At 39.4% G+C, this 24,440-nt stretch overlaps 2 protein-coding genes across 2 annotated transcripts; one reads left to right on the top strand and one right to left on the bottom strand.

Moving 5' to 3' along the window:
- Positions 1-1,188: 1,188 nt before the first annotated feature.
- On the bottom strand, positions 1,189-12,936 carry LOC105150363 (uncharacterized). The gene is made up of 4 exons (XM_087410909.1): positions 11,636-12,936; positions 11,243-11,540; positions 11,080-11,156; positions 1,189-11,001 (listed from the first exon to the last, which is right to left on the bottom strand). The coding sequence occupies exons 2-4, from the start codon at positions 11,416-11,418 to the stop codon at positions 1,637-1,639; spliced, it is 9,618 nt and encodes a 3,205-aa protein (XP_087267035.1). The 5' UTR covers positions 11,419-11,540; positions 11,636-12,936; the 3' UTR covers positions 1,189-1,636.
- A 1,606-nt stretch (positions 12,937-14,542) lies between these two features.
- Positions 14,543-16,892, top strand: LOC105150364 (G kinase-anchoring protein 1). Its single transcript, XM_011063388.2, has 6 exons — positions 14,543-15,048; positions 15,205-15,270; positions 15,572-15,797; positions 15,898-16,155; positions 16,234-16,388; positions 16,470-16,892. Exons 1-6 carry the CDS (start codon positions 14,878-14,880, stop codon positions 16,500-16,502), a joined length of 909 nt encoding a protein of 302 aa, XP_011061690.1. The 5' UTR covers positions 14,543-14,877; the 3' UTR covers positions 16,503-16,892.
- Positions 16,893-24,440: the final 7,548 nt, after the last annotated feature.

Here is a 24,440-nt window from a genome sequence, read left to right as displayed (position 1 = left end):
ATCTGCCTTGCTTGAGGATTGCGCAATAAAAATCCTCAAAAACCGTTTCCAGTACATTTTGCAATTACAGTTGCTTCGCGTTTATGAACGTTCTTCAGGCTAACTTAGGCACGTCTCAAACACGACAGATTTTGTAACAATTAAAATCTTTGCTCGCTCTCTTCACATCAATCGTCTCATCAACATACAAGGTACACTTTATATAAGTTGAAATAAGCACATTTTTATTTCCTATATATATATATTTTGTATATATAATTTTATATATATATATATATATATATATATATATATAGTTATATATATATATATTATATATATATAATTATATATATATGATATATATATAAAGTTATATATATATATATTTTATATATATAATTATATATATATATGATATATATATATATATATATATCATTATATATATGTGAATTTATATATAGTTTGTATTGACTCTACAAACTAAACATAAGCTAGAGAATGACCCTCGTTTCGCTCAGATTTGCACATTCTTCATTGCGATTCATAGTCGCTATTTAAAAAAAAAAATACACTGTTCACACATTGAGCAAAGCGAGGTACGGCGCAATTTTTATTTGCAAGTCTTTAAGATAAACCGAGAGTCTCTTCGTTTCTCGCATTTTCACCGAATTGTACAGTATATATCATTATAGATATATAATCAGAAATTTGTGCTTTTTGTTTCTCAGGACCGTAGAAAACTAAACGATTGTCATAGATGTAAAAGAGTGAAACAAACGAGGATATTAGTAGTCTCGGATAATATTAAAGTAAAGACTAAAGGGACTTCAGGACCTCCATTAGATCTGTTACGACTCTTGTTTCGTTTTAAACAATCACACATGAGCTCTTAGTATTGTTACAAATGAATAATTGCTTACATTTACGACTTGATATTACGGCGGAGCAGCAGTGAAATCGTGGGATATTGATTATGATTTTTTTTCTTGTAATTAATGGTTTGACTATCAATCATCATGCTTTTTATCTTGGCATGATAAAAGAAATCTTCATCGTGCGATTATCACTGCGATTCTCACTATTGCTCCATCGTAGATATAGAGAAATAACGTGACAGAAATTGAGAACCGTTCAGCTGACATAAATCTTTATGATACTACAAAGAATAATAATGTATCTTTTATATATATCTAAATAGCTTGCTTTTCTTCATTTACTCTAGCGATTGTACGGACATTCCTTCTTTTTTCTTCATATAAAATGTCGATGATAAAATCAAGATCACAACATTTTAATGCAATGATGAACTGTGTAATATCGAATCCTAAGATCCACGGATTATATTCGGAGTAAATTCCTTTATCTTTTCCGTTTCTTTTTTTGTTTCAACATACATGTATGCACATGCGTTTGCATACAAGTGCATTCGCCTGTACGTTTAGAAGCCTAGTACAATAAAATCTAACGCCAAAATTCAACTTAGTCTAAGTCTAAGCACTTACTTAATATTATAATTAACGCGTTATATTTACATTTAAAAATAGATTCAAAAGTTCATATGTGGGTGGTACGCTTCTGTGTACACGACAGTTCACCGTGTAGTCTATTTCAAGTGAAAATTTGTATTGTTACCACTGCCCCCCACGGTATATTACCTGTCCATAGGCCTAGTGGCTGGCACCGAGCTTTCTACAAGATCATGTTTCTCAATCGGCGAATTTTCTAAAGTGTAGTCCACCGGATATTTTTCGGGATATGTTGGGGTGGCCTCACCCTGCTGTCTCAGTTTCAGTTCGCTCGATCTCTCTTGATAGAAGCTTTGCGACGCCTCAATGTTCGGCGACGAAGACGATTGTTCCGTCTTCCCTTCCAGATCGTCCGTGGAATAGTAACTTTGGCTCGCCTCGCTTTCGGGTCTACTGGGATCGTAATAGCCGGGCGAGATACTGTGGCTGGTGTAGTTGGGCGTCTCCTCGGTTGGGGCAAAGTAACTTTGACTTACCTCCTGAGGATTGCCCTCGTAATAGCCACCGGGTGTGACGTGCTCCTCGTGCGGATCCTCTTCCAGTCGAGAATTCGCATCCTGATCTACAGACTCATAATAACTCGCTGTTACTTCTTGGTGATGAGCGTAGTAGCTCGATGGTTCGTTTCGGTGATGATCGCTGCTCTCCGTGACAAAGTTTTGCGAACAGGTCTCCTCCAGGCCGGGCATCGAAATCGGCACTTCGTACGACGTCGAAACGTTTTGCTCGACAATCACTTGGTCCTCGTAGCTGGAAGTAGGCACAGAATCCACGTGATGGGTCGACGTGATGTCGGGATTCAGATTATACGATGAAGAGGTCGGGATCTCCGGCACACCGTTATCATGAATGCTAGGATGCTCCGTGTTGACTGACGTGTCCGGTATTACGCTGGACGAGGCGATGTTGAGCTCTTCGCATGGCGGTATTTCGTATGATGACGTACTTATCGCACTCTCCTGATCTTGATCGCGCTCTTGATTCTCGGGTGTCTCGGGTACGTAGGACGAGCTTGCTGTTTCGTCCTCGTTCAATCCGGAATTATTTGTCGATACAGATGATGTGCCTATACCATCGACACCGACGTCATTCGACTGTGATGGTATATTACCCTCCTGACTGATCTCCGCATCGATTTCCAAATTCTCCGCCACACTCTCACCTTTGTCGACTTCGTAACTTTGCGTAGGGAAACTCTGATCGTCGATCGCCTCGTCGACACTCGGTCGCTCCTGACTTTGCACAATCTCGTTGAAGGACTGCGTTGGCGCGTTTACATTGGATTCCGCCAAAGCTTCATAAGATTGGGACGCCTCATTGATCTTTGTATGTTCAAATGATTGTGACGGTGGTTCCGCCACGACAGTTTCCTCATCCATCTCCATCGGTTCGTACGCGATCGACTGCGTGGCTTCGCCTGAAGAGCTCTCCAACTTGGAGGCAGATTGACTAGGTAGATCGGTGGAATCGCTGCTGACAGACACGTTGAACTGCTCATACTGAGACTGCGAAGGCGTTTCTTGACTAGCTTCCGCGTTTACTTCCTTTTCCTCCTCCTCTTCTTCTTCAAAACGTAATTCCATGCTCTGCCGCAAACGACGTCTGTCCGATTCTTCCTGCGACGTTGGCTCGTCCCTTTGACAATCCTTCATACTTTTCTTCATGTCAATCGTGCTTCCGGCGAATAAATCCGATTCGACTGCTTCATCCAATTCCATAGTTGCGTCATTCGAAGGATTTAATGATTCGGCTGATAAAACTCGCGAAGCTGTTCTATAGGCTTCTTTTCGATTTGATGTGCCTGTTGCTTGCTGGTCTACCGACTTAGCTTTATTGCTAGATTCTTCGGAAACCGCTAGCTGTTTTAACTTATCCATCGCCTCATGCGATTCACTCGCGATTTTATGTTCGCTCGAGTCCGTCACTTCGTAGGTCAGTTGTTCCACGGATTCTATCTGCGAATTAGATTCGGACGTAATCAAGGTGGTTTCGTTTATTGTCGATAAACCGGTAATCGACGTATCGTTTTCTTTGTTTTCCATTTCCTGCACAACTTCCATTGTACTCGAAGCCGTATCTTCGTTAGTCTTTGATTGCTGCAGAATCAATTCTTCAGATGTGTTAGAAACTTCCTGAGAAGAATAAACACCCTGCAATGTCGGAGACTGTCTCTCGTCCAAATTCTTATTGGTCGACATAATCAGTTTTTGAGGAGAGACTGAAATTTGATTTTCCGGCGCCTTGGAGACCAACATCTCCGATACTGGCACTTGCACGAACGTTTGCTCGGCGACGATTGTTGTAGTTAATTGCGAATTGTCCGCGTACGTATCGTCAATGATCGGCATTGACGGAGTAGTTTGTACTTGCGCGTTCTCCAGAACACTGTTCGGCATTGTGACCGTGTACGAGGATGACGGTGCAATCGCGATCTCAGCACTCTGCACATTCCGCGTCTCTGCAGTCACGATATTATCCTCCAGATTTGAAATCACCAAGTATTGAGTACTTGCAGGAATCTCAGTGTGAGCTATCTCTTCGCTCGCTATCGTCGCCGGACACTCCATAATCTCCCCGATGTCTGGCATCGAGTTACCAGGGATGTGAATCTGTGTCTCTCCTGTGGCGGATATGTAGGAGATGCTGGGATTCGTAATGGTGATCGGTAATTCGAGAGAAGATGGAATAGCGGAGACGACCGATGTGGAAGCCGGATCCGTTGACTGAATCGGCATATTGCTCGGTACTTCGAGTGGTGTCATAATTGGTTGATTTAGAGTCAACGAAGTCTCGAGCACCGAGGGCGAGGATATCGGTTCTGTAGGCGGTATGATGGTCGACTGCAGTATCGTCTGATTGATAAGACTCGTCTGAGTCAGACCAGTTTGGGTCATGACGCTACCTGCTTGATTGTCTGGCAAACTGATCTCCTGCTGAAAATCAGTGTTAGCGAGAGCAGCCGCCAGGATGTCCTGATTGGACGTTTGTATCATCTTTGACGAGGGAAAACTCTCACTCACGATCGCCGTTTGACTAGTCTCTGTCACGCTGCTGGTTTGAATGTTCGGCAAGACACTGTTGTCGAATTGAAGAACAATGTTGTCTAGAGCTCCGACCTCCCCCAGAGAACTGGGATCTATGTACAAGGTTCTCGTGCCGTCCGGATTCTGTGTAGTTCCTTCTAATGACATAAGAGTATTGTTATCGAGTGGTTGTATCTGTCCTTGTTCATCTATCGTCACCAATACGTAAGTTTGCGTGCCATCGCTGCTTTCTGTCGGTAGAGCCATAATCTGAGGCTGGGCGGCCGCCTTTGTTTCGCTCACTTTTTCTGTATTTTCAGTTTGGAATTTCTCGACTTTACCTTGCTCTTTCTGAGGAGCATCCAGGATAAGCTGAAGATCCGTTTTTGCTCTCTTCTCTGATTCTAACGAGGATAATGTAGCGGTACTATTAGTCACGGTGACATTTACGTTCGACGTGTTGGTAGTGGTGGTGATAGTGGTGGTGGTGGTCAACAGATGTTTTTGCGCCTTACTCGAGGTCCGAGATCCTTTGATGGAGGACTTGGAAATTGTGGAAGCTGTCTGTCTCGAGTGGGCGACTGTTTTGGCGATCGGCGAATTTGTAGCGGTGGTCATGATGTTGCTAGTGCTGCTGGTGACGATCGTTGCGGTAGACGCGACGACCATCTGCTTCGTTTGAGCGCTTTGCATCGTTGGCACAGTCGAATCTTGCATTTTTTGGACGACGATCTTTTGAGTTTTCAACTGGCGACTGCTAGTTCGAGGAATAATGACTTTTTGTACGGTTGGTGACACGGCAGCTTTACCCTTCGGCTGCACTTGTGGTACCATTGTTACCAATTGTTGTGTATCATTCGGCGAAACGACGCCTTGAATAGTACCAGGTTGCGTCATCGATTGCTTAATAATCTTCTTACCATGCGATATATTTTTCTGAGATATCGTACCGGTGTTAGCGGTGCTTTGGAGAATCAATGTACTGCCCGATGATGATTTCGCGGATGGTGACGCCTTTGTTTGCGAAGCCGATATTTTTGTCGGCACCTTTGCAGAAGACTTTTGCAGTATCGGCAGCTGTACCTTTTGCTGTAACTGATATTGAACCTTACCGCCTTTAACCGGACTCTTAGCAGCAATGGCTTTAACCTGCTGTCCAGTTATTGGCGTTAGAATGGTGCCTTTGTTACTGACGACAGCTTGCGTGCCTAATATAGTTTTACCGGTGATAGTTTGAGACACCGGCGCCAAGATCGCTTTCGTGCCACTTAGACTTTGAGCTTGAGGACTCAAAAGAGTCGTGCCACCTTTCGTAACCAGAGTCTTCGAACCGATGATGGTTTTCCCACTCAAAGACGAAGCGCTGATCGGTGTATAAATGCCGTCCTTGGTGATAATTCCCTGGGACAACGTACCTAATAACGCTGTTTTACTGATAGTACCTGAAATCGGAGTAAGTACGCCCTTAGACGTGATTATGCTCTGTGTATTGATGATCTTATGACCACTGGTAGCCAATTTAGATGTGGTAGGCGAGCCAGCAGCAGCGATAGTATCAGCCTTTGGTGCGATGACAGTCTTAGTAGCGATTATACCACCTTGTGGATTAATCGGACACAGCAGATGTCCCTTGCTCGTCATGATTTTCTGTACTTTGGCGCTCAGAGTCTTGGAAATGTTCAACGGCACCATCTTGGTCTGGCAAGACTGTCCTGACGTTAATATAACGACTTTTCCACCTTGTTGAATCACTTGTGCGTTGCCTGCCGCTTTGCCGCTAGTTGAAATGGCAACTTTCTGTTGAGTGCCAGACTTACCTTGAACACTGTAACGCAGTTGTTGGCCACCCGCGGTTTGCACGACGACATATTTTCCTGGAGTAGTACCTTTCTGTGTCAAGAGGGTTGGCGTTTTACTAGTCGGTTGAGCGCTTTGAAATTTCAAACCTTTCACCCCACCGGTGAGCGGCGGTACCAATGATTTAACACTCGAAACGGTTGGTTTTACTTTGTTCTTGGTCTTTAATATCGCTGGTACACCGCTCTTTTTCTTCGTTGGCGACGTTTCTGCTACGGCAGTCTCGTTCGCAATCTTGAATTGAGTTTGCTGAGTGGACGATACTATCCGCGTGGTCGGAGTAAAAGAGAGCGTGGTCGGGATCGAGCTGGAAGCTGGTATAATGGAAGATATAACAACGGGCATCTGTTCTATACTCTCTGGCGTTAACACGTCTTCGCTTAGAACAAATGGCATCGAATTGATGTCTAGTTCCATGTCCGCGAGACTTTGAGCACTCTGTTGTACGTATTTCTCTGTTATCGGCGCAGTCATGATAGTTTGCAACGTAGTCTCGCCTTGTTCTTTATTCTGTGCCTCCAGAAGCGCATCTGTTTCCTCTGTCTTTAATACTTGAAGTTTTTTAGTCAGACACATGTGCGAACTGGACTTTATAGCAGTTTTTACCTTGCTGTTCGATGGCAATGTTTCTATTTTAATTATCTTTGCTTTGGGGCCACTTCTTTGATCATTTTTCTTCGTAGCATCTGCTTCCAACTTGTGCTTCACACCTTTCTGTGGCGGTACTTTATCGAGTAACTTTGTCTTCAGAATTTGCACTGGTTCAGTCAACGTTACACTCTCTATTATCCGTGGCATCTCGCGCTTTTTTACTGGTACACTGATATCAGACGATAAAGATGTCGTGGCTATGGACATCTTCGGGATTTCATCCAATTTTTTGACAATGGTACTCACACCATTATTTTCAGAAACGGGAAGTGTTTCCGACTGGAGTAATGATTTGGATGTGATAACAGATTCGCTGGATATCGATTCAAGTTGATCGTCAGTTTCGAGGACAGCGTCTCCAATTTTTTTGGTATCGATCTCAACATTTTCTTCGATAACCACTTCGACATTTTCAAGATCACTCGCAATAGATACGTTTTCTCCAGTTTGAATATCCGCAGATATTTCTGAATCTTTATTGAAATTGTCAATTTGTTTACTTTGCGCAGATACAGCAACGATATTGACATCGATTTCTTCACCTTTTCTCTTAGCAGTCTTGTTCTCCTTTTTCTCCTTGGGTAGTACGTCAGCGTTTTCAATTATCTTCTTCTTATCCATTTGTAAAGTCTTTAGAAAAGCCTCCTGGAATATATTAGTCGATCTTTCCTCCAAGAATAAGTCCTTGTCTTTTCTTCCTTTACCCGTTTCTGGAGTAAATTTACCTTTGTATCTCGTTTGCATTGAAGATCTCTTGGGTGTCAATTGTTGCTCGATTAACGTTTTCGTTGGACTCTTTGGTGTATTTCTCGCATCGTCTGCTTTAGGCGACTTCAATTTAAACTGATCGACATCCTGCATCTTCTGCGATACTTCCTCCATCAATTGCGTCTCTTGTTCTTTCGCATCTGATTTATCTGTATTTTTCTGCGGCTCGGAATTTTTTAGATCTCCTCGTTGTTCATTTTCGATGTTCAAAAATTTGCCAATATCGTCTGCTGCTTTGCTCGTCGTCGCTTCTCTTTCATCTTCTTTTTCATCAATATTACTTTGAGATTCAGATTGAGGCTCAAGTTCAATCTTGGGTTCAGATTCGACTTTACATTCAGACTCAAGTTCGGACTTGGACTCAAGCTCCGCCTTTTTATTAGCTTGAATATCTGCATCAAAAAAATCTATTTGTGACAATTCAAATTTTTTTATTTGGGATTTCTTCGGTGGTAGCATATCTACGTTGGTTTTCAGGGCATCTTGCTGTATTTCAATTTTATCAGCATTTTCAGTTTGCTCTACGGTCGATGGCTTTTCGTAATCTTTAAAGTCTTCTGTTTCTTTAGTTTGTTTTGACGATCCATCTTCTTTCTCCATTTCAGATGATTCCTTCACAGCTTTGTCTACATCAAGTCCTTTTTCCATTTTATGTATTGCTTCTGACTTTTGGAATGATGATGTCATCTCTACATTTTCCGAATATACATCTACGTCAACTTTTTCAGCTACTTCGTCCAAAGATTTTACTTGTTCCTCGAGTATGTCGCATTTCATTTCTACAGATTTTCTTTCTTCTTCTTCTTTTTCAGAAAAGGCCTCCTTTTTGTTCTCAGAAGTTTTGTTTTTTATATCGATCGATAAGATGCTGACATTATTTTCAGTAACGGTTGGTGTTTGATCGGATACTTCTATTTCTTGCTTATCCATTTGAGTAACGAGTTCGTTGCTCCTCTTGTCAGTTCCTTTGGAACGTCTGCCTCTTCTAGATTTGCTTGTAACTCTTTCAGAAGTCTTAGACTCACTTTCAGATTGACTCTCATCAGTCCTGAACGCTTTATAATCAGGCTCTTGAACATATATATCAGATTCCAGATATTTCTTGTTCGGTTTGCGTCTTCTACCGCTATATGAACGATCTGTATCAGAATCTGAAGTCTTTCGTTCAATTTCAATCCTTTCGCTCACACGAATTCTCTTGTTGCCTCTGTTAGCTTTCGTCTTTGGAGTTTTATTCGCACTGGTACTCTCACTAATCGATTTCGCGTTCTTACGTGGTCGGCCTCTTCCTCTTTTAACTAATGCCTGCTCAATACGGTTCTCCGAGAGATTATCAACACTTTGATCTAACATATCAATATCTGAATTTTCACTTTGTTCCGGCACAGTCTCTGCAGATTCGGATACAGTCTCATCCTCTGTTTCTGTCGTAAATCGTTCCGACAAAGTATCGTCTGCTTCTTTCATCGAAACGTTGTCATTAGAACATTCAGCAATCACATCCTTCGAGTCAGTTTTTTCAGATTGAAGTAAATTTTCATCACTAGACTTGATATCGGTTTCGTCCTTTACTGACATTTTGTCCTTCTTTACATCTGGTACATCGGACGAAATTTTAGACGCAGTCCTTTCAATATCCTTTACATTCGAAGAATGATCATTGTCATCATCTCTTCTCTCAACTTGAAATATTTCCACAATCTTTACCTCTGTTTCGCAGGTGTTAATATTAGACTTGTGTTGATCATCTACGGACTGCTTAGTTTTTTCTTCTTCTTCATCTATATCTTCATCAGATTGTTTCAATTTTGTACTATCTTGTACACTCTCATTGAGCTTTTCGCATACTTTGGCTTCATTCTCTTGTCGATAGTCTCTACCTTGTATTATTTCTATTATTTCGTCAGCTTTCAATTCCATATTTTTACCTAATTCAGATATTTTGTCGGCTTCTTTCCTAATTTCATTTTTCAAAGCTTGACTCATTTCAAATTCTTTGATAATTTCTTTCTTCAAAAATAAATTCTTCTCGCCGAAAACTCGAGGAATCTTTCGTACAGGCGGTATAGAAGGTTCGTTCAAATCATCTTCATCGAAATCAAAGCACGATAGTCGTGATTTTTTGTCATCTTTATCGGAAGCATGTTTGCTCTCACTATCAGAACTTGAAGTATCCCTCTTTTGGGACTTGTTTAATGTTTCATTAGATCTACCAATAGTATTGGTATCCTTTTCAGTATCCTCAAAGTCGGATGTTTTATCAGAACTAAATTGGATATTCCTTGAAGCGTGCAAACTATCCAATGAACCTTGCATTATGCGTATCGAAGCTAACTGTTCAGTTTCTTTAAGTAGTTTCTCTGTTTCTGCTAGAATTTCATTATTCTCCACAGATGCAGTATTCTTGTCACCGTAGCCATCAAGCTCCTTGCCATCATCGAAACTTGACTGATTTTTTGTGGGTGAAAAATCAGTGCTTAACCTACTATTTAGGGAATTATTTGTATCAACATTCATTTCTTCATCCGATTCATCATCCCAATCGGCCAACAATTTTTCCCGCAATTCTGGATCGCTCTTCTTTTTCTTATTGGATTTCTCGGTCTGTTTCGAATGCTTCCGTTTAACCGATTCCTGCCTATTCTCCGTCTTCTTTTTACTTGATGTACCTTTATCTTTCTTCACGTATTTTCGTTTTGGTGTGCTTGTATCAGAAATCCTGCTGTGCGACTGAGAGTACGTTTTCACCTTCGATCGTGGTATTGGCGAGTCATCGGACCGGTGACTCTTTATGTGACAAATTATAACGTTAACACGCGAAGAAGTGAAATTACAAAAATGACAACGATATACTGGGGAACCTGCATTAGATGGAGTCGACGGTAAACTATTGGGTTGCTGACGAATACGGACCTCGTGATCACTCTCTCCACGTAAAAAACGTGGATGTGTGATCTTCCTCATGATCTCTGAACCATCGCTCCGCCTATGTCCTTCCTCGCGATCGCGTTTTTTCTTTGGAATTTTCTTCTCACCAAACAGAGCTGAGATATCCGGTTTCTCTTCAGGACAAAATTTCTCCTGATTCAATATATCAGGATCTCCTCCTGTTAACTTCTCTGCCATCTCCACATCACCTGGGAATTTGTCCATATAACTGCTGCCATCTTTACTCTTGATTCTGTATTTATCTATTTATGCAAAACAAAACTGATTATTTTAATATACAATTTGACTGTACGAAAACTTATATGATTCATTATACTTACCCATACCCTTTTTAATAAATTCATCTTTAAGCGTACAATTGTATTTGTAGATCTGTTGATAGTTTTTGACAAATTCACTAAAAGAAAAATTTAATTTAAATTATCACTTTAAACAATTTGTCTTATATGAATATATAAGAAAATTAAAATTTGTGCTACTTACTAGGTGTCTTCTTGAAAAAATTTTACAGCAGCTATTAATGGCTTCTTTTTAAATTCAATTTGTATTTCTTCCGGTAAATTATCCAGCCCAATGACTTGACCAGGCCACCAGCAAGCTCCCAATTTAACCCAAACGATATCTCCATCCAAATAATTAATTTCCGTTTGTTCACACATTTTGTATTGCAAAGTATTTCATTCAATTCTTTTATAAAAAATCAACATTGGTCAATACCAAGAGTTTCTTCAAAATCTATTTCTCTAGAGAAACATTAGCGCAATTACCCAAGATCGATATGCTATACAACAAAAAAAGTTTTCCTAAATTATGCAATCTTAGTATACAATTTAAATTTCGAATGTAGATAAATCTTGTTTAGGAGTACATACATACCTTTATAACTACATGCAAACAGGTATTGCAAGCAAATGCTGTAGCAAATGCTGAATTCTCAGCATCAGATAGCTGGATCGCTCTCTTCTGAACAGATCGCTCCTCTTCTAATTATTTATTTTTCTTCAAATGAAGAAAGAATTATTGAATATACTATCAAATATAACCATGCACATAATCTTCATTTATAAATAATTAATTGTCGCAAGATTCAAAATACACTTAAAGTTGTCAGAACTATCACTGCACTGTCGAAACGTTTCGTTGCAATTGTCTTTCAAGCGAATGTCCCTCCGGAATCCCAAGCATGCTCGTTGCAGGCGACAATCATAAAAATAACACTGGTTCAGAATGAAGCTCGTGTATCAGTATAATCGGCGCAAAGAGGTCCACGGTGTGCTCGTGAGAAATCCAAAATGCATGACCCGACTGCGTGGTGGTCTAGCTATCGCCTCGATGCTGACGTTGCTGGCGGCAGCTACGTCGGGCATCTTAAGCCCGTGAGTTGCCGTGAGTCGCGTGACGAGCGATCAACCTTCAATATTTTCCTTTCCACACGTACCTTTAGACACACTTATCAGAAGTACCGCCGGCTAAATGCGACGGACACACTCGCGTGTGTATAGTTTATGTAAGAAGCGTCGAAAAGTGTCGGCGAGCGTCGACGAGCGTCGTGTCTCAGGAACGCAACGGTGAAAAGCGCGAGTACGCGCGCGCGCGCGCGCGCGTTCTCTCTCTCTCCCCCCCCCCTCTCTAACTCTCTCTCTTTCTCTCTTTCTTTCTCGCTCGATCGCTCGCTCGCTCGCTCGTTCTCACCGTACTCCTTATTTCTCCTCTTTGTCCCTTTCTCGTTCGTTCTCACTCACTCGTACGCAAACTCACTCACTCGTTCGCTCGCTTTTTCTCGCGGCACCCAACTCCGTGCAGCTCCGCCGTATCTCCGCCTCGCGTAACGCACACCGCTTGGAAGCTCGGAAACCGCCAGATACACCTCGATTCACGTGATTTCGTCGACGACGACACATGCGACCACAGAGTAAAACAGGCTGAAGCCTGTGCGAAATGTACTCGACAACAACAACGTTGCAAAAATGCTACGTCGTTCGCGCAACACGACGTACGTTATACGTACATATTCGGTTACCCGACTTGCAACGGGGCCTCACATTTGCCTCACCTCATACGATAGGGTAGATGAATTGGAATGGTTGGAATACTACCTAGAGTACCTAGCTAGTACCTTTTCTCTTTCGATTCGATCGTGACCGACAAGTCTGCCAACTGATGAGATAGCAGTGCCAATCAAAGCCAATCGCCAACGCCGCGATTCGCGCGTTTTTCGAATTTCATTTCCAAATTTTCATTTCCTCTTCGACGATAACGAATGTTTCTTCTCAGATTTCAATAGTAAAGGTGGAATCATACGATACTCGATTTCTCGAATGATGAAGTGTGCTATTATGCTTGCTTTGATGCATGTCTAACGTTTGACAAATAACTATGAAATTAGCAATTATTTCTTTTGATTGATACATGCAAGGAAGTAAGCTGTACAATAATCCATAATAAAAATCATGTATGTATATGCAGCATGCAGCACTCAATGCATGAACGAATTCTAGCATACATCAATGATTTTTTACATCTTAAAGGCTATAATAGAGAAAATACAATATTAGAAATATAAATAAATATTAAGGATCTGAGACCGGAATTCTGTAAACAGCCAATCACCTCGCATGAGCGCTCGCTGCTATTTTACTATATTCTTCTAGATCATCCAATGGCAGCGAGCGTTCACGCTCCGTAACAGTTGAGTGAGGCTGCAGCTGAACGCGACCAATGATGTTACTGATTGGCAACGAGGTGTTTGAAATCATCAACAGATACTATTAAAGACCGCGACAACCCTCGACAAATTTTCGTCCTCACAAAAGAAAATGCCCCGAGGATCCGGAGGTAATTGAAAAACACTAACATAATCGATATACATTTGCAATTATTAATATTGGGTCATCTAAAAAGTATCCGCGGTTTTTTGTCACTAGATGTGTTGACCATCAACACCATTTAGTGACAAAAAACCGCGGATACTTTTTAGATGACCCAATACATTATTAAATTCATGTTTTTTATTATACAAATGCTCTATAAATAATTAAGTATGCATACTTATAATATTACAATATCTTAATATTGTCACAAAATTACAATTTTTTTTTCTACAATTATCGTTTCCATTGATAACTAAACCCAGACGTTCACACGGCTCGATTTATATGTCTAATCACAGTTAGGTTCTGCGTACAATGGAAGAAATATTATAGAAATAGAAATAAATAGTAAATTTTAATCCGTATTATGTATTCCGGTATAACTCTGGTATATATCTGATAAGTCAAGTTCAAATATATTTTAATAAATATTTATTACTGTTCCTAATATTAGTTCTATTGTGTGCAGCAGGTCCTTATTCCATTCTTCGGAATAGCTACGATTACGTGTAAATAAAATTACGTGATGATAGTTTAAAGTGAAAATTTCTGCAAATTCCTTCATCTCGATTGATCAAGCGTGGTCAAGCGTTTCGAAGCGTTTGACATTGACAGGGCATTAAGTGAACATCTACCGATCTACATACTACGTAGTCGATGGTCAAAGTCGATATCTCCGAAATGGCGCGAAATAGCGAAGAAACTTTTCCGCGAATGGGCGGCGCGTATCCGTATCAAGTATCCGACAGTATCAAAGTATGTAGTACAGTTATGTTATATATACAGTAACGACGCGACGTTATTTTGCCAGTTAGGTTGACCAACCTGTATCGTCTGGCCACGCCGAGCGAAAAGGATGATGGCGCTGGTATCGCGGCTTGCTTTTCCGGTGCCATACGGTGCGCCGTTCAATTTTTCTCTGGCTGGCGCGTAATTTGCATGACGGCCGGGCCGGCAGCACCGACTGCCGTTTGCCGCCCGTGTTTGACGTTTCACGAATCGCGACGTTGCCTGACGTCCTCGACGTCGGATTCGTCGGCTATCTGCCGTATTTTCTGCCGATTTCTTAAATCTCAAGTCTCCGGCTTGACGCCGGAAGCCGAAAGCTGGAAGTGCACCTGTGCACTGCTGTGCACGGGTTGGGTTCATCGTCGAGCGTCAGGCGTCAGGCGTCAGTCCGGCAGCCTCAGCGGCCTCAGCTGTCCTACTACGTCTCGCTCGTAACGGACGTTGTCGGAGCGCAGGAAAATGGCGACCGCTGTGCCGTCTCGATTCGCCGTCCTCAGCATCGAAGACGACGATTACAAGCCGAAGAAGACGCAGAAGAACGCGACGACGAGCAAGAACAATGCCAAGAGCAAGAGCGACAAGTCCAAGCCGCAACAACAGCAGCAACCGAACAAAAAAAAACAGAACAAAGTATGACGTGTGCGTCCTCCGTTGCGTTTTTGTTTTTGATTAGCCGGCTGACCGCTAAACGTCAACCGGATACGACATCACTGATCACGGCGGGAAATCGCCATCTTTCAAATCCTTTCGATGACGATGTGTCATTGGCTTTTTTCTTAATTTTAGGGAAAAAAGAAGAAAACGAATAACGATGACCAACAGTGGGAACAGTGGAAGCAAAAGGATACTATGGTAAAATATGAATTTTTCATTAAATTATTTTATCCAACATTTATTATTATTTATCAAGTAATTCTTTTCTATCTATATTGCCAAAATTTCTTATGTTCAAATATTTTGCCTTACAAAGGCATATTTTATTTTTAGTTTCTTCATTTTCTCTTTATTTAGCAAAACTAAAACTTTTATTTTTGCATAGAAAGTCCAAGAGATTATTTTAAATATTGTTTCTGTTGAGTTCTGATAATTATATATATATAGCTTAATAATAATTTCTTATTCTTTTATTATATTAAATTATAATTATCCTAAGGCTGTCGAAGAAACGTTTGAGCAAGAATTGCACCAAGCCATCCTGCTGTCAAAATTGGCATATGAAGAAGAATTGGTTAGCGTAGCGAAAAATGAAAAAGAACAAGAACAGAATAAAAAATCTGGTAAAAAGTCGAAAAAAGCGACTATGTCATTGGAAGAGTTTAATAGCATGGGAACAAGTACGACAGTAGTACCAACAAATGAGCCTACAGATAAGTCAAGAGGTATTATTTTGTTATATAATACTTGAAAATGAATAGAAAGATTATATTGTTAATGTAGAAAGAGTAAAACAGATTTTTTTTTTGACACTGCCTTTTGTAGAAGTAGACACAGAATTTTTTGAGAGAGTAGAAAAGGAGACGAAAGAAGAAATAACAAAGGGAAAAGAAAAAGATATATTGAAGGCCAGATTAAATAAAATCGACGATGACATAACATTTGCACAGTTGAGAGTAGAAATTGAGAAACGTGATGAAGTAATTGGCCAATTGAGGGCCGAGGTACACATGTTGAAAGAAGAATTGACACAAGTTAAAGAGAGAAATAAAAAACTTTATCAAATATTGTCACATGGTGAGAGTAAGTATCACATCTTTTATGCATCAAATGCATGTATATGTAAACTTTTGTTATTTGTAATTATCTCTTTACTTTTAGTGAAGGATAAAGCATCGGTATTGGCTGAAGTTGCGAAACTACAAGAGATACGAGATGAACTAACATCCGAGGTAGCTTCTTTACATGCTCAACTAGAGCAAGAAAGATCTAAAACACGTACATCAAGTGTAGATGTAAAAACATCTAAACAAACTGTACGTACGCGATACATTGTTTCGATTTTTCTTTAAATGTATTTGGATAATTTTGTGCTTACTGCATCATGTATCTTTCAGAACAAGAAGAGGCCGGCCAGTGAAAATGCCTAATTCGTTTTTCACGAAAAACTACCATTGTGATCAATTAATTTTAATTAACGATGCATATTGATTAAGTAGCAATTTGAGAAGGAACATTATATTTTCAAAGAAAAACGTTTATTTCTTATTGCATGTGCAGCATATATTGTATTTGCTCGTTAAAAATACGTTAGACAGCAATTAGCTGATCGTTTCGCGATGATATATCTTGAAAGTAGGATTATAGCCTATATGTTGATAATTATTTTATTTTTATCTTTTTTTTAAAGACTAATACATATAGTTTATTTTTCGCATTTCTTTTCTTAATAAGTTTAATGAGTTTCTGGAATTTGGAAATATTACATCAAAGAATTTCTTTCTGAAATATATAATTTGCTAGCTCTTCCAAACTAAGAATTTAATATAATGTATTATCTTCCGATTTTTTGCGTATTAACATACATACGTATTCATGTGAATATAAATATAAATTTATATTCACACACATACACACAAAAACACACACACACACACACACATGTATGTATGTTGGTTGAGATATATATATATATATATATATATATATATATATATATATATATTATTTGAAATATTTTGTAATAAAACATTCTCTATACAATACTGTTAATCATTAATTATTTTCATTCCTTTTAAATGTTTATAGACATGTATTATAGTATATAATATTTAATTTGTATAACTTTAATATTTAATGATTAAGGAACAAGTTCATTTTTTATTTAACAAGTATTACTGTTATATTTCATTACGTGATTTTTTTATATTTGTATAAAAACAATTTCCTCCATAACTCTTAATTCTCTTCCCTCATATTCGATATATATCTTCATATATAGAATAACAGATTATTATACATTTTAATTCGAAAAATAAAGTTTATAGATATTTGTGTGTTAATTCTTTTAAATTCCTACTCTAAAATATTGTGAAATTTCTCTACGTTACTAAATACAATAAGATGTATCTAGTACGGGTAAACATAAATTTGTGTTGAAAAAAAAATTTTGCTAATTCATGTAAAAACTATACGCGTTTTATTATTAAACGTAATGTGATATTTCACGTTAATGTTTCTGATTTCCGAAATTGGACAATTTTGTTTCTGTCCTATGTGATCTCATCGTCATCTCGATTTACCAATTTTCAGTCCTTTCAACGATTCTAGTGGGCGGCGCTACGTCCATTCGCTATTACGATACTAAGCTTCATCCGGATTATACGTGCGGTTGCGCATTTTTATGGAAATTTTTTTGTCCACTTTTTCTGCCTCGAGTTATTCCGCGTGAATTTTTTTCGAGCTCGCTCCCGGCAACTTCAACATGCAGTTCGATACGTTACACCTCACGTTCCGATTCTTTCTTTCCTTTTTTCTTTTTTTTTTATACGGCTTTGCTCTATTCTCCAGTACACATAAAAAAGGGAATTTTCATATTCCGCGTTAGCTTTATATGGATTATGAATTGTGTCTTGTACAAAGAAAAGAGATTTATATTTTATCTTTAATTGTTTTATCTGGATGATAAAAATTACATAATTATTATATCTAAATATATATGTAAAATCAAAGGAAACGATGTTAACGATTCATGAATTATTCAGAAATTATCAGAAATATCAATCAGATATCTTAATTTTCTGTGTAGAAATTAAGCGTAAGTAGATTAGTCTTTGATGTGAAACGTTGCTATTTTACTGAATAAATTATGCGGCCATAAGTCAATAAATCAATCACGATAATATCGCAACGATTATGTCGAGGAGACGCGATTAATGTAGTTGAATTTTACCCGATGACCACCGATGACTGATGCGTGTTGGCGACCCGGACAGGACAGGCTTGTGTCCTCGTCTCTTGTAGTCTCTTCTAGTCTCTTCTCTCCATAACTGAGATCTTGACCAATAAAAGGAGCATTAACGCTAAGTGGACGCTTCGCCTTCTCGATCATAGTCGTGTTTGTTACGCGAGAGCAAGAGGGTGGCAAGTACGAGGGACGCGACAGGTTTAGCGACAGATATGACTATCACTTAATTTACGACACCTTTCAGCATCCAACTAATATAGGTGCCCAACTTTTGAGAAATAGAACAGAGAGATATAATAGATGAATGCGCGTACGTGATGACTCGTATGTACCTGTGTGTGTATGTGTGTATGTTGTGTGTGTGTGTGTATAAAAGGAAATTGCTCTTTTCGAAACGATCGAGATATTGTATACATCTTTCATGATTAAATCAAGATTTAGTGTTTTCTACTTTACTTTGACATCAAGTATTTAGTATTATACATATATAATAATATAGTTTATAAGTTCATAATTTATTAAATGAAATAGAAAGATTCTGTAAATGTGACAAAGCTAGGCACTTGATCTCTGTATAAGATTCAAGATTAATTCATTGATTTCCTTTGTTCCGGAGTAAATTAATTGCTGGAATAGACAATCTTTTTCAATGGGGCAGTTGCGCTTTCACTTTATTGAAAGTAAAAAGTTGTTCTTTGGAATAAAACGCGACTTTCTCGAATCCATCGCTGTTGCAGAGGGAGAAAGATAAGCGAAGGAAGGAAAGGGATGTGAGAGAGAGAGAGAGAGAGAGAGAGAAAGAGAGAGGAGAGGGAGAGGAGGCGAATAGGGAGGAAAGGATGTCGAGGGGAACACGGTGGATTGAGGGTTTTAGGACGCGCGACGGTGTAGGGGGTGACAGTGGGGATTCATTATCTGACAGTCTATTGTCATTCCTGCGGGCTGAGATTTTGCTCGGGCCACTAGTACACACACCGAAACGTTACTCAACTTGGATGTACGTATGTGTGTGTGTATAAAGGGAGGAGAGGTGGTGAAATGCAATACTCTCTCTCTTTAAAAATACGTTTGTTGAAAAGTCGGAGATTTTAGACGGTTGCATTTTCTTCTGTGCATATAATGGCAACGCGCGATGATACTTTTTGCATTTAAATTCATGCACCAACGAAATTTGTGTATATATATATATATATTTTTTTTTTTTGCCTTTCTCTTTTGCAATTTGGATTTTCGATCTATATGTATATTAATAAAGATTCATAATATTTCTGATAGATATTAGTTTTGAAGATTAGCAATAAACAAAAAGTAATTGATAAAAATTATAAAATAAAAAGAGATGCGTCTCGTTGGAGCGATGACTCGAAATCTTTATGCTTTATCTCCCTTTAACAGGCAATTACATGCAAGTATATATATCGTTCTCACGTCGAAGAGAGATTACAGGCCTCTCAAAGGCTCATGCAATCTGCACAATGTTATTTATTGGATATGCGTTACCCGAAACGAGACGCGAGAAATGGAAAAAACGAACGGAAAATTAATTAGTTATAAGGAACATTAGGCAGGAAAATGAAGAAGCCGCAGCGGAGGAGGATTCTCTAGCTTGTCACGACGCGGTGACGTTATTCATCCCGTGTACATCCGCGGTGTCATTAACGCTCTCTCGCGAGATATAGCGACTCGCGCTAACCATGTCGTTTGTGTATATTTACTATATTGTGTATATATATATATACATATATATATATATATATATATATATTGCCAAGCGGCGAAATTAAGATTAACGAGGAAAGTATTTCTGCGTCGCGAAGGAGTTCTCTACTAACGACGGAAATGACGAACTTTCCGCAGGATAATGAGATCGCGCGAGATAGCCGCGATCGACGATCCGATCCTCGTTCGATCGAAATAATATCCGGAAAGATAACTACTCGATCATCAAACCACACCTGGATGTCCTGAATTCGCATAATTCGATACAATCGAAAGCGAAGGTACTCGACGGTCTTGCTTTATGCCTTATGGCAAGGACACCCGATTTCATATCTATTTTGTAAGAGCGATTCATCAGGAGATGGCAGTGCAATTTAAAGGGACGATATTCGATACGATGCGGATCATATCGTTATTTCATGGAAAGTATTATACTTAGAAGTAACAAGTATAATATATCGATTAAAAAAAAATTTGTTATGAACTTAGACAGCCTCGTAATATGTTTATATACATTTTATATCTTACACACACACACACACACACACATACACACACATATATATGTCTCTCATTTTATAAAAAATCAATTGTAGACAATCGAATAGTTTCTGAACATGTTCTTTAACTTTTAAATTCGATTATATCGAAAAAGATGTTATTGAACTTTTTCATTCGATAAATATATTTCTTTCAATATGTAATGCACAATATTATGTTTCAGTTAACAAATATATGTAGCTCTTCATTGATAGTTTAGGTAATTAAGCAATTATAATCTGTATCGTCGCAGCCGATAGATCTCTGAATATACGTAATATGTCACGAGTCAGATTACATCGCTAAGATCAAATAGATATATCAAGCGATCAAATCGCGTCCATATTCACCGTAGTGACAACAACGTTTGGCAAATTGAAGCTTAAGACAAGATACCTACATTCCGCGAGATACATCTCGCTTAGTTTATCGGTGAAGCTTTATTACCATAAGCTTGCAGATTTCCTTCATTTACCGCATCGACGAGAAAATTTATACTCGCACGTATCGTCCTATAAGAGGATGCCTTAATGCACTCGGAATATCGCTGTCGCTTTTATTCGACAGTGAAATGACGTACATATGTTATTCAAAAATATATATCGCAGTTTCACGCTTTTATTTCGCTACAAAGCAATAGAGCCGAAATTGCGGAAATGAAGAAATTGTTTCCTTTGTTGATTTTTTAAGTTGAAATAAAAATACTTTTTTGGAAAATAAAAATTTGCTTGATTTCAAGAACTTTTCTTTTAACCGTATAGCGATAGAGAAACTTGTTTGATTCGAACAAATTTGTTTTTTTGTAATCGAAGAAATTTTTCTCTCGGGTGAATAATTCTCTCTTATAATTTTGATCATCGTGCACCATGCATTCGAAATTCGAAACATTCGAATGGAGGGAGTACTTTTGCATACCTCGAGGAGAAGCTGGCATTGCGCGATGCGTCCGCCTGTCCATCGGATCCGTTCGAATCCGTTCAGATCCGTTCAGATCCGTTCAGATCCGTTCAGATCCGTTCATCGTGGTTCATCGATGAACGCCAGCACGCGCACGCGAAACGATTAAAGTTTTACAAGTATCGATTCTACCGCGGCGTTAACGTTGACAGACAGAGGGATCGTCAAAGAGCATAATAATTACTGCGAGCCCGTACTCCGTAGAGAAGAGGCTCAACCCTTTGTGTTCTATAGTCATTTTACGAAAAGGGGCTGCTCACGCGGGGGATGCCGCGAAGGGGTCGCTCACGGTTCGAGAGCATCCGTTTCAACCGCACCGCATTATGTAATTGATCCGAGTCTTTCCTACGAACGCGATCCTACACGCTTCCAACTAATCTTTCCTCTCGTTTCAATACGTTTCAATACGTTTCAATACGTTTTTTAAAGTGTAACAGCGAAATAAGAAGATCCTCGTATTATTTGCTATGCTAAAATAGAAGGAAAGAGAGAGAGAGAGAGAGAGAGAGAATGTATGTGTATTTATTTCTCATCATAATGTATAATACTATATGTATAATCATCCTATAATCCAATCGATTGTTTTCCGCATTGATATTTGATGGATGGGCAAATGTAATGTAGAAAATCCGCTCGTTATATACAGTAGATCTTTTTGCACATTCGTGCACGGAAAAGAGAGATGACGTTGCAGATTCCCGAATTCGCCGGAGAGTCGTAATTAACAGATGCTGATGCATGTAACGATGGACATAATTAGAAAATGATATGTAGCGCGGATTCCTGCCCTCTTTCTCTCTCTCTTCCCTTTCTCTCTGTGCACTCGCCGATAGAGCGCGATTAATATGCGCGCCCTCCATTATTCATTTTCGTTTATATATTCGTCGTGCAGAGTGCAGGCAAGGGGAGTAGGCGGTAGTGGGGCGCAATCCCCGAAAAGACAATCGAACGGGAATTATACCGTCAGTCCGCGAGTTTGCTCTCTCTCTCTCTCCTCACGCACACAGACACAGACACAGGCACAGATACGAGGTCGCACACAGCTGCACCCCGCGACGGTAGATATTTAATTAAAGTTGTTTGCGCGACCAAGTTCGGAAACTTTGGGGATAACTTACCGCGTTCGGGAAGCGAGGAAGCGGGGAAGCGGCACACCGCCGAGCCCGAGGAAGGGGACCGCATTTAATTGTCCTCGCATTAAATGCGTTCTTTGAGTTATGCTCATCATCGTGTCACCGGAAGTCGCTATCGAGCCATGCATCACTGTGCCGAGCCGCGAAATTTATTAATGCCGCCGCGCCGCACCGCGCCGGGTCCAATTAATTCTCTCTGCTCTTCGACTGAACGGGCGCAGGCGGATCGTTATAAATAAATATAATGTAACATAACATTTTTTACGCATTTTCCAATATGTAATCGCATCTTTCGTTTCGCGAAATTTTCTACAGAAATTAATTAGAGTTGCTTTCTGTTGCTCTCTACAATAATACAACTATTATCACTGCTTGTAGTACTTGTATCTCTAGAAAATACTGCTCTGCTGAAAATTAAGTCTTGTACAATATATATTTGTCGCGATGGAAAGAGAAAAGATCACATATGTCGGGGGGAGGGGACAGCGACAGCGAGGTTGATGCGGGGCTACGGGCGAGCGACGTCCTGAGAAACGAGAGGCCACGCGAGATCGCGTAAACGTATTCGTGTCAAAAGCAGCTCCGCGGTCGAGACCCGAGTTATCCTCCACGACCCCACTCTGTCATCTCGAACTTACTTCGCCTCCTTTCAGCCGCCGCGCCGCATCGCGGCTGTTATTTCATACGTGATATTCTACCTTCCCTCGAATATTCCATCGAGATTCTTTCTCGCTGCGTCGCCTGCGTATATACCTATATATAAATACATACATATATATATATATATATATATATATATATATACCTATATATAAATATATATATATATATATGTATAAATAAAATGTGATATACATATATAAAGTGTGAATTGCGTTATATCGAGCGTACGTTTCGAGAGCAGATGGATCTCTTTATTCCGAAGCAGGCGGACACAAATTAAATTACGCATATATCGCGTGTATTCCTTTAGTTTTATTTTCTTGCCGCGTGAAAAGAATATTTTTTTTAATTCTAAAAAAATTCTTCAATTCTTTAAAAATTGCATTTTCTCCACGATGTATAAATTTATAAATGACAGATTTCAAAACTAACCCAAGTGCAAATCATATTTGCATCCGTAGACTGTATACTGATGCAGTTGGACTATCAGCTGGACCCAGGAAAATCTCTGCTTCGCCGCGTGTACGTATTTACTTGGAGAATATGAATATTAAATCGCGCGAGACGTTGACGTGCGCGCGCGAGCGACGTCAATCGTTCTGCGCGAATGGTTGCGCTTTATTTCATGTAAAAAAGAAAAGTTCTCTGACACGATGCACTATGAAACCTCAATCGCATACTCGGAAAACGAGTGCATAACATTTCTCTCGAAAACTCGCCACGATAAAAAGCTTCCGCTGTCGTTTCCGCGATGTTGCTCGCGCGCACCAGCATCTTCGAAAAAGCCCACCTGCATCGCGATGCAATCTTGCGATGTTTGAAATTACATACATATTGCGATTATTCAATTAAAACGTATGTTGGCGCGAACATGCATCGAATTGTGATATCCTCGTTAAAAATGCTCTTAAAAAATGTTTCGCGCAATTTCTCGATTCGCTTGACTTTTCGAAAATAGCTTTATTACAATCTTTCCTCTTTATTTTGTTTCAAGTTATATAAATGTTTATAATTACTTCCTTTAATGTTAATTTAAATTTCTCGTTGTAATAATTTAAACGGCAATAAGAATTAGGCATTGCTAATTTTGAAATAAACAGATTTTAAAA

This window comes from Acromyrmex echinatior, chromosome 11 (assembly GCF_024713525.1).
Source record: "Acromyrmex echinatior isolate Ae372 chromosome 11, ASM2471352v2, whole genome shotgun sequence".
NCBI classification, from domain to species: domain Eukaryota; kingdom Metazoa; phylum Arthropoda; class Insecta; order Hymenoptera; family Formicidae; genus Acromyrmex; species Acromyrmex echinatior.
This window is presented reverse-complemented; position numbering and strand designations above follow the sequence as displayed.

Coding starts and splice junctions, on each gene's coding strand:
- LOC105150363 (XM_087410909.1), bottom strand. CDS start 11,418: ATGTGTGAACAAACGGAAATTAATTATTTGGATGGAGATATCGTTTGG. Junction 11,157..11,242: donor TTTTTTCAAGAAGACACCTA/GTAAGTAGCACA, acceptor TTTTTCTTTTAG/TGAATTTGTCAAAAACTATC. Junction 11,002..11,079: donor ATTTATTAAAAAGGGTATGG/GTAAGTATAATG, acceptor TTGCATAAATAG/ATAAATACAGAATCAAGAGT.
- LOC105150364 (XM_011063388.2), top strand. CDS start 14,878: ATGGCGACCGCTGTGCCGTCTCGATTCGCCGTCCTCAGCATCGAAGAC. Junction 15,049..15,204: donor ACAAAAAAAAACAGAACAAA/GTATGACGTGTG, acceptor TCTTAATTTTAG/GGAAAAAAGAAGAAAACGAA. Junction 16,156..16,233: donor AATATTGTCACATGGTGAGA/GTAAGTATCACA, acceptor CTTTACTTTTAG/TGAAGGATAAAGCATCGGTA.